Source organism: Limulus polyphemus, unplaced genomic scaffold (assembly GCF_000517525.1).
Source record: "Limulus polyphemus unplaced genomic scaffold, Limulus_polyphemus-2.1.2 Scaffold3322, whole genome shotgun sequence".
NCBI lineage: Eukaryota > Metazoa > Arthropoda > Merostomata > Xiphosura > Limulidae > Limulus > Limulus polyphemus.
In genome coordinates, this window is record NW_013668932.1 from 1 (window position 1) to 11055 (window position 11055).

Below are 11055 nucleotides of genomic sequence, written 5' to 3' on the forward strand. Positions count from 1 at the left end.
AGAAACTGGAGATATTCTAACTAACAACAGTAAGGAGGCCAGGTGCTGGAGATATTCTAACTGACAACAGTAAACAGATCAGGTACTGGAGATATTCTAACTAACAACAGTAAACAGATCAGGTACTGGAGCTATTCTAATAAACAACAGTAAACAGGCCAGGTACTGGAGATATTCTAACTAACAACAGTAAACAGGACAGGTACTGGAGATATTCTAACTAACAACAGTAAACAGGACAGGTACTGGAGATATTCTAACTAATAATAGCAAATAGACCAGGTATTGGAGATATTTGGAGATGAAAGTTAATTTACCTGTGAGACAAAAAAGAAATGGCTGCTTTAATGAAAAGTGTAGCCAAGGACAATAATTAGCAATGGTGATGTTCTACATATCTGTAGAGTACAAACTCAACTCTAGATTTTTTTATACAAGCTCATAATTCACTGGTCAGTGCTTTCTAACACAAATTTAAAAAATAATCAAATGAAAACTTACAATATAATTTACTTCTAATTATTCTTGGAGCTATGAACTTTTTAAATCAATGCAAGTGTAACACAAATGTGTTCAATAGGTCAGCTAATAACATTTATTATTTTAATGATAAAACAAGAAATGAACTTTAAATTTGTAGTTTGATAATTTATCAGTTTTTTCCTAAATGAGTAAAACATAACAAATATCATCGAATAAGGTAGATAACTACATCTATGGCAAAACATTAACATCATCTTAGGCTAGTTATAAGATTTGTAATTGTAGAGACACATTATCCACTTTTATGAAAATGTTTTCATCACTTAAAACTGTCAAAATATGCAGTAAAATAACCAAGTTGCTAGGGAATTGCAACCAATTATCAAATCACCAGAATGTACCCTTCAAAAACTTGATGTTTCAAGCTTCTGCTTTTGTAAATTCCTCTATTTGTTTTACTTTCTGGGTGCACAGTCGTAATAAGTACAGGCCTTGGATTAACTCAACTACTTCCAGTATATCGAAAAGGAGTATATGGCCAACATGATTTATGTTAGCCCTCTTTCACTGTTTACATAATACATCCACACTGTGTGGAAAGAAAGAAATTATTCATTTTTATCAATTATCACAAGGCACTGGACCAAATTGTACCCACAGCAATGACCATTCTTTGATACATTTTCATAAATATTTAGTCAATTTTGAAAATGACTTGTTCTAAAAAAACTGTGGGTATATAATGTCATCATGCTGATAATTAAAAGATTAGGAACTAGTTTTATTCTGTGTAGCTGCAATTGTTTTTTAACCACACATTTAATACTAAATTTTCAAAGGATATAGGGCTTTAGATATCTCAAAACTAAATCATTTATAAGAAGCAGCTAAATATAGTTACCCATTCCAATCTTTAAAGACTTTCTGAGCAGCCACATAATCATCCCTAGTTAAGTGAACAAGAACGATAGCCACAACAAGGCGTCCAGCACCAGGTCGATTATCTCCTTCTAAATGAAATTGAAGCTCCTTTTTCATCATCTCAGCTGCTTCATCATACCTATAATAAATTATTACATGAAATAATATTTGACAAAAATGATCAATCCATCAAAAATAATCAATATTTCTACAGTTCAGGTACTTATAACAGATATATAAATTACAACTTAAATGTTCTTGTACACTGAATAATAAAAAAATTAAGATGGAAGTAAATGATCAAAAAAAAGATGATTCTGTTAACCTTGTATTAATTTTACAGTTGTGATATGCAAAAGCATATTTAGTAGTATTTCATGTTTTCTTTAGTCAATCAGATGAACATGAAATATTCACCAAGTATTTCCAACGGTTTTTATACATAAACTTTTTTAACCATGTATGTGTAGTTTTGAGAACAGAATGTTGGTCTAGGAATGTGGCTAATTTCCTTTCACGCTTGCTACCTATTGTTTTGGATCATTCCCTATGGTGTCACCTGCATTTTCTCGTGGGAAAGACTGGCTGCTGTGAAGTAGAATGCAATATGTAAGGGTTGACAAGGAACTTTTCCACTGGTGACTCACATGATACCTTGATGATATATCCTCCCATATTTTCTATAATAAATAACCAACAGTGATGTGGGTACCACATGCACAATAAGAGGGAAGGCATTATAAAAGTTTGTAGATAATGTTTATCTCAGTGTGAAACAAAAATAAGAGAATCTCTAGAGAAGATCTCCAGTATATGCACTGTCCATTGTCTCTGTCTTGTGGAATAAATGTTGCTTTACACATCATCACACACACTGTCTTTTTTCTTCAACTCAAAATCAGAACCAAGTTTAACTCCATGAAAGGTTTCCTGATCATTCCTTTAGCTACTTGCAGTTACCAGCCAAAAGGTAAATCAGTGTACCTGAGAATATCACACAGTCTAAGTAAAATGTAAGCACGGTATTATACAGAGTTTTCTCTGAGCTTACACTTTGTGTATTCATTATGTCCAACCACAGCATAAATTAAATAGCCCCTTTACAGTAAAAAACATAAAACTATTTCTGTTTGTATTTGTTTGCAAGATTTCAATTCAAATAATTAAATGTTTGTAATATAAATAATTTTCACTGGATTACTCATGCAACAACACTGAAATTGTATAAATATAAATGAAAAGTACACGCAAGTTTTGATGTAATAATTTGATTAGTTGATCATTTTGTGACAATAATAGAGTTAATCATAATTTGGATTAACCTAAGTAAATAATTAAAACACACTGCTACATTAATGATAATTTAATCAAAACAAAAACACACAGAAAGTAGAGAAGTAACAACAAAAATAATGCACATATTAAAGAATGTGCAATTTAAATGAAAACTTCATGTTATTCAGGGTTGGAGAATGCTGTTTGATGTGGAGAGTTTCTTTAATCAGTAATTCCAGATCAGTGTTGGCTTTGCAAAGGATACTGAAATTTGATAAGTTCGTGTCCTACTTCTTCACTGTGTTGGCGTATTGAGGAAACACAGGAGTTACTCAACGTTTTTTGTGTTTTCATGGAAATTCCCATATGTTCATTGGCTCTAACTATCAGATGGCATTTCGTTTTGCTAATATAGAAAGTCTTACTGTCTCCACACATGTAAAGATATAGCTTGGAATACAATGTATTTGTAAATTGTTTCTAGGCAAGGAATTGGTGGTACCTTCATTGTTAAATACTGTTTTGGTATAAGCAATTAAACAAACACTATATATATATCATCTTGTTATGTTGCAAGTTTAACCATAGGTCTGGTCACTTAGATTAAGACTGACCCATCTGGTGCCAGGAGACCTTTCTTGAAGTTTCTAGAACAAGAAGCCTTCAGAAAGTGTTACTACGAGAAAGCACAGTAAGTGTTAATATAATGATGTTATAACAAAGATTACTATTACCAGATTGAGAGTTTAAAATTTTGAGTTCAGTTAGTTTAGTAAGTTAGGAAATCAAAAATTGTCAAGCATTAGCTCTGTTAACCTTGAGTGAGTTTTTAGAACACGACTGTTTCCACAGAACATAATTGTTTTATGTTCTGGGAGGAAATTAAACTTCAGCATACTTCTGGACTGGCTTTAGAACTATTGTGAAGTAAGTATTAGAGTTGTTTTAATTTCTGAAGAAAATTATCACATTTTATTTATAACCTCTGTGATTTATTTGTCAATTAAACAAGAATCCAGTTGAAGCTGATAAAGAAAAAATTCGTTTTTAAACCCCTCAATATGGTAGTGAAATAATGAAATTATCATGAAAAATCAGACTCGTAAAAGTTCAAATTTTCCTTCCTGAAATACTTCTCCACAGAATAGTTAGCTAGTGTCTCAGGGCTACTGGTGAAAAGTTTTTGCACATGTGCTAAGCTGCTATAAGAGCCCTAACTCCTGCATATAATAATGTGTGTTGTGTTAGTCTATGTTGCAAGCAACATTAGACTGTATCACTCTAAAAGTAGGAGGGTGACACAACCTCCTTGCACAGTATTCCCCTTAAGCACTTTGCACAAACCAAAATCTCATTCTTTACAAGCAGACACATCAGAAGTGGGGAGGTAGGGTTGGTGGTTCTGTGGAGAGGTTGGTTCAGGAAATGGAAAGTGTTAAGTTCAGACTATGGTATTCACTTTTCTAGAGAACAATTAGCTAGAATCCTACACTGAAAAAATGGTAGAAGAGCCAATGTAAAGAAAGAAATCAAAAAGGTGAGCTCCTTTCTGAGACTGTAACAATAAATCTTTTTGTTTGTAGTTAAGCACAAAGCTACACAATGGGCTAACTGTGCTGTGCCCACTACGGGTATTGAAACCTGGCTGTAGCAATAGAAAGGGAAAATTTCATGGAGTGTATTTCCCACTGGTAGAGGAGAGGAATCTAAATGAAGTAGCACTCGGTTGGACACCACATCCACCTCAAACAAGAAATATAAGTTGGACACCACATCCATCTTGAGCAGGAAATATTCTTTGCGTAATATAAATGGCTGTTCAGAAGGTTTAGTCAAAAGAACTTTCTACTTTTTGCTATAGTGTTGCAAAGGTAGATGAAATGCAAAGGCTTGAGAGGAGAACTTAAGACACATCCACCTGGTCACAACCACCAGGAATCAATCAGTTTCAACAAAGTATTTTCTGCTTGGCTGTAGCAATGGATCCCAGATTTAAACTTGACTGTTGTTTCACTACACCCATGGTCTATGAATACAATTGAATGCTCCTGCAGCTAAAAGTTAAGAAAGTTTCCTCAACAAATAATCCTACAACCATGGAATCAAAAGAGGACTGTAAATATTCCCCTCGTAAAAGAAGCAAGCTCTTTAGTTTCTTTGCTGCCTCCGAGAAACCAGCTGCCTCATCTTCAGAGGATAAAGAGATTAACACTTACCTTGATGATCCTTGCATTCCTGAAGAAAGCAACCCTCTAGGTTATTGGAAGTTCCATGAAAAAAAACTTTCCTAACCTGTCTTTACTGGCCAAATGCTACCTGAGTGTTTCAGCATCCTCTGCTCCATTGAGCGATTGTTTAGCATCGGAGGCAAAACCCTCAGACCCGATCGCTGCTGCCTCACTGAGAAGACATTTGAAAGATGCATGTTCATAAAGAACATTGGACAGTTATAATATCTGTAACTCTCTTTTAAAAATATATTTTTTTGTTCTAAAACTTTATTATTGCATTCTGAAAAATAAAAGTATTGAAATGTTATTATTTGTTCAAATTTTGTTTGTTTCAGTTTCTAAAAAGTTTGTTTCATAAAATAAAAGTTTTGAAATTTTATTGTCTGCTGTTTTATCATTATTGCATATTACCTGATAAAGTATTCATGAATATATTCCTATGTATTTGTATTCGAATACTTAGCATTTTTCCTGTATTCGTTTTCGATTACTGATCTCCAGTATTCGCCCCATCCCTGACCAAGGCACTAGCTAATTATTCTGTAGAAATATGAGTATTGCAGTCTGAAAGAGAACTTGTAATATAAAATATATATATATAATAAAAGCCCAAGACATATAAACCTGACAGACATCAATAAAGAGAGCTATTTCTACTAATCACACATAAACTGTAACTAACAGCACATGAAAAGGTCTTGGTTGTAACAGTTCTTAAAAAACTATACCTCTTAAGCTTCAAAAGAAGTCTCACTGCCTTTCCAACATATTCTGCAGCTTGTTTTGGTCGTTCTTCAAGCTATAAAATAAAAATACATGTCCAAATAAGCTAAAAATCTTTTAACATATCTAGTTGCACAAAAGTACTACAATTTAATAAACCATGTTAAATGTAAGAAGGTTAAGTAGGGATAAAAAACAACAGGTATTTACTGTCTGCTCATATAATTTTGTAAATTAATGCACCATACAGTAGGTATGGATATGTCACATTACTTGTTATTTGCAAATTACAGTTTTTCCACACTGTAATCAGCCTACATGACCACATGATTGTGCTTATACCAAAATAATAGCTAAAATCTAACAAAAAAACTTATAAAAACAGCTTACATAAGATTTAAGTAAAACATTTTCCTCTTTCTTCCAAAACAACCACTACAAAACATGCAATTCACATGCTATCTAAATAAAAATATTCTGTTACTACAGTGGAAGTCACGTGACGCTGCTGGCGCTGGTAGCATGTGTGATGAGTTTCTCGAATGATTGGGGAAGTCCAAGTGTGTTCGAGATGCTCTCTTCATTAGTATATAAGCCTGGCAGAGAAAGCCAGCAGATATAAATAAAGAGAATGCAGTAGCTACTTTGAGTTCCGTGTAATTTATGATTCTGTTAGTTTCGAGCTAGTGAGCTGTAAAGTGTGTGTTTTGACTCATCGAGAGCGATATTATCGAGATTGTGAATCGCTGTGATTTATAGTGTGTATTATAAATGTTGTCAAGTGACGAGAAACGTACTGATTGTGGAACTTCTGTGTACTAAAAGTTTGTATTGAGGAAGAATAAACTGGTTTAATCAAGAAAGAACTTGTATCGCTGAAGATCCTTGGACAGAATTTCTACTGGAAACAAACAAACAAGCAGATACATAACACTTCTTTCCATTCCCAAAACAACTAACACACATTAAAAAACTGGCATAAAAACCTAAAGAAAAATTCAAAAAACTTCTTCCTAATTCCAGGAACTAAACAACTGATACACATTCTAAAAAAAAACCTCTTTTTTCCTAAAACAACTACCAAACTATACAAAATAAATAAAAATCTTCTTCCTATTTCCAAAACAATTACCAGCAATTATAACTGACATACAAATTAAAAACAATCTTTCCTTACTTCCAAAGCAGAAACTTTCTTCATCCAGAAAGTCAGTCTGACAATGAACATGATCATAGTCATACACACATATAGAGAGCCATGTTTCCACAGTTATTCAGTTCTAGTGATTTACCTCTTTTATTGGCATTGTTCTTTTAAGGTGGATTGTACATATACATATTTAAAACAGAGATACTTCATTAAAACAATAATAAATACAAAAAGACTTTCAACATACAACCAATTAGACCATAGGTTTTCAATAAATAACCAATCAGAATTTTAAAATTAACTCCTGTTGATGAGCACTGTTTATATCAAATAATCATAATTTCTTCTCCATAGCAACCTTAATTAGCAACAGAACTTTAAAATGTTTACAAATAAATAAATAAATAAGAAGCATTTTAAAGTGTTTGTTTGTAGTTTAAGCACAAAGCTACACAAAGGGCTATCTGTGCTCTGCCCACCAAGGGTATCGAAACCCGGTTTCTAGCATTGTAAGTCTGCAGACATACCATTGCCAATGGGGGAATTTTAAAATGAAAAATAAAGCTAGCTCTCATAACATCTGTAAATACTGACAGCTTCTTTCATACTGGCTTGATATACAAGCATAGTAACTTGTGGCAACCAATGAGAACCAGACACAAATGCATAAACTTTTTAAGCTTTAGCCTACCAGTTCAGTTTAAGCCTCAACTAAAATGTGCATTATGGAACCAATAATATGATAGATAAAATATTTAATTTATGAATTATCAGAATAACTAATCAACAAAATAATTACAACGTCTTTGTCAATAACCTTAGGAGTTGGCTTAGATGGAGAGAAATATAAATATATTTAATATAATAAAAGTTGAAAAATGGAACTTCAAGAATTAGTAAAAATCTAACAAAGTCTGAATAGATGGAACAGCATGGATCAAGGTTAACTGAGTTCAAAACAAAAGTTATTTTCAAATTCTTTTTATAAAGGTGGTTGGATGTGCAATTACCTATACACTAAAAATAAATATACAAAATCTAAAAACTGATAATGTTAATTATCTATCAAAAATGACAGCAAAATTAAAATATTTTATAGGCCAATAAACATGAACCAAGAATTATACTGCTTGACATTTGAAAGGAGAATTCTGTGGTCTAGGAAAGACCATTAAATACAAAAGATAAAACAATTTCTCCTCATAACATAATGGTGTTAGAAAAATGACAATGCTTTAATAGTGTGTGTGTGTAATTTGTGTACCATAACACAGTGATGCACCCTAAGTCTTGTCATATGTACAAGAAATATGAATATCTAGTAACTGAATACATCATAACATTTATATATGTCAAATAATTATTGTTATCATCAATATACTTCCATTTTACTTTGAATTCTGAGTGAGCAATCAGCTTTTGCTTTAAGGACCACTTAAAAATTGAGAAAACAATCATATTAATGATTCAAGTTGTAATGCAAATACACAAAATTGTTTGCACAATTTGAGTGTAAACTTACTAAAAAATAACAATTTTGACAAAAACACTAAAGTTTTATAAATCTAGAAGCATCAACAAGTTACAAACCATTACAACTTCAGAAGCCTTTGCAAACATCTCGATAGCCCTTTCTGGATGATAGCTTTCTATAATTCTATGAAAATAAGACAATAATAATTTACTATAATATGTAAAAGGATTGCTTTTAAAGTTTCTTGAAAGGAATTAGAATAAGGTTAGGTTAACTTTCAAGAAACTAACAGTTCATTACATGAATGTACAAGTTTACATCATTTAAAATATGTATTTGAACATCATAATAATAAAAATAAAACACAAAAGATGGATAATTATTTTTGTAAATTAGTGAATGAACGAATTACAAAGGTATCGTAAAACCATATTCAGTCATCAACTAATCAACATGAAGATGAAAACCTTTCAATGCTAAGATCCTCATGCTCTCTCCAACCTCCTTCATGGTTTTCCAACAAGACAACTATGTTAGCCATAATCCTCTAAGTTAAAATCTAACAATGCCTTAAGGTTAAGCAAATTCATGCACAGGGTTGAAGGAGAATGTGAAATAAGGATAAATAATAATTATAAAGGTTCCTGATTCTGTAACAGGTTTCACCTAGAGTATAAATTAAATTTTCCTTATCAGGTTACAGCAGAAGATAAAAGAGACTTTGAGGATTAAAAATATCTGCAACACAGTAAACTGAAGTGGTACAGTGATTTACTAAACTTAACTGAAGACGGCTTGAATGGGTAATGAAGAAAAACTTTAATATAAGTTTAACATAACAGCAAATGTACAATGTTTCAACAAGGTTTTGTCATCATCAGGTATTATTAGTCTCAAAGTGGGTTTCTCGTCACCAAATTTAAACTTAACTGAAGTGGTACAGTGATTTACTAAACTTCCCCATCTAATTATTGTTAAATAATATAAGTTTCTAATTCTATATGCTATCAAAGTTTGCTCATATGTTTTCTTAGAACTGTCAAAGGACATTTTTGGCATAAATGTATGTTCATCTCTAGATACTATTTAACAAAATTTTAACTCTACAAATGCATGTAGCTATGCCAAAACATGTTCAACATTTCTTATTTGTAAATAATGCTCAATAATCTTAAAACATGTTTTGTAATGACATTACGGTATGTGACGTACATTCTTTATTAACATAATACACTACAGACATATGTTAAGTTCTTTCTATTTTACTAGCAATGAGGTATCACCAGTTTAATCTCAGCTGTACATTTTATTTATAGTACCTGATCATCTCTATAAATCATATTCTAGTGTTTGACTTTAGATCCAATCAGTATAGAATCAACCCTAGAAACTATCAGAATGTCTCTGAATCAAATTGCTATCATAACATATACACAGTATTCTTATTATTAAACAGACTTACATAATTCTTTGTACTTCCACTTACTTGGCCCCTTTCTCCATTGACAAGGCTGCTGTATCTGGAGTTCCATATTCTCTGAACATCTGGCATGCTTGGTTTGTAAGTGTGACAACTTCTGTGTAATCTTTCATATCTTTTGCCATTAGGGCAGCTTGTTCATAGCACCTGAAATACAGTAAATTCAAACTCACCAGACTGGAAGACAATCTTCTTTTTTTTCATATTAGTTTCAAAAGTTTGTTTAGGTTTCTTAGGTTCATACTGAATTTATTTAATACCTACCAACTATACATTGTGCTGTTAGTTCAGTATTTTACAATAGCGTACCACAAAAACAAACCTCAAAAAAGAAAACAATCATGAAAGCATGGTGTTCCTCAGCTGAACACTAACACACATTTTTCTAATACTGTGAAACATACTAATATACTAATAGTACACTAAAAATAATTTACTATACTTTTTCAACATATTTCTTTGATGTTTATCTAATAACAATGCTTCATAACACTGTAGTTATTCTTAACCTATATCTAATTTCTTTATTCAGATTAGTAGTAGTAAAAAACATATTACATTATCAAATAGCATGATAGTGTACTTACTTTGCAGCTGAGAAAAAACTGAAAATGTCAAGGAAATTCTGGTTCTTATTTTTTCAGCTATTGAACACCCTCCCATACAGACAGGGATCATCACTTTTATAATAACATCAGGTCAATACATTTTGATTAAATAACACAAATATTGAACATTGCTTAAGTTAACTAGAATATTTAAAAACATCATATTGTGTTACATTACATACTTCACACATTCTGCACAATATTAAGCAAGTTTAGCACTAGTCCAAATAAGAACATCCCATCAATTTATAAAAACTATTATTAAAAACAAATTGCAAACTAGCTAATTATTATCTGACTAACACATTGAAATGCTACAAACTTAAAGGATACGAATTATTCTTGATATAACAATCTGCAGCTCTTAGAAGAGCATCTTTACATTTTGAAAGAGCCCGTGCTCCTTTAAAGCATGTAGCTGAAACAAAGATTACCAAACATAAATACACACACATTACATTAAATAAAACCTCTACATGTCCATATATGAAAATGCTTGATATAAATAAAAGCAAAATTAAAATCTTCAGAGCAAAGTTTATGAGTCAAGCAAAGTAACAATATAAGCAACTACAGATCTGTTGGAAGATATTTGAAAATAAAAACTAGATTTTTAAGTTTTTTAAACTTCTCTCCTTAAAAAATACCAATGAAAAAATTGTTTTGTTCTTAATATTTATGGGGTTTTGGGTCCATTTTACTTCACCTCT

At 31.7% G+C, this 11055-nt stretch overlaps 1 protein-coding gene across 1 annotated transcript in view; it reads right to left on the minus strand.

The window, feature by feature from the left end:
* Positions 1-1384: 1384 nt before the first annotated feature.
* LOC106469141 (gamma-soluble NSF attachment protein-like) overlaps positions 1385-11055 on the minus strand; it is a gene marked incomplete at its 3' end in the record, with an annotated part of 17004 nt that continues 7333 nt past the window's right edge. The window contains exons 3-8 of the mRNA XM_013929603.1: positions 10679-10763; positions 10325-10342; positions 9744-9884; positions 8374-8440; positions 5639-5709; positions 1385-1543 (exon numbers count right to left, since the gene is read on the minus strand). Coding sequence (XP_013785057.1) covers positions 1385-1543; positions 5639-5709; positions 8374-8440; positions 9744-9884; positions 10325-10342; positions 10679-10763 — 541 coding nt within the window. The remainder of the gene's footprint in view (positions 1544-5638; positions 5710-8373; positions 8441-9743; positions 9885-10324; positions 10343-10678; positions 10764-11055) is intronic.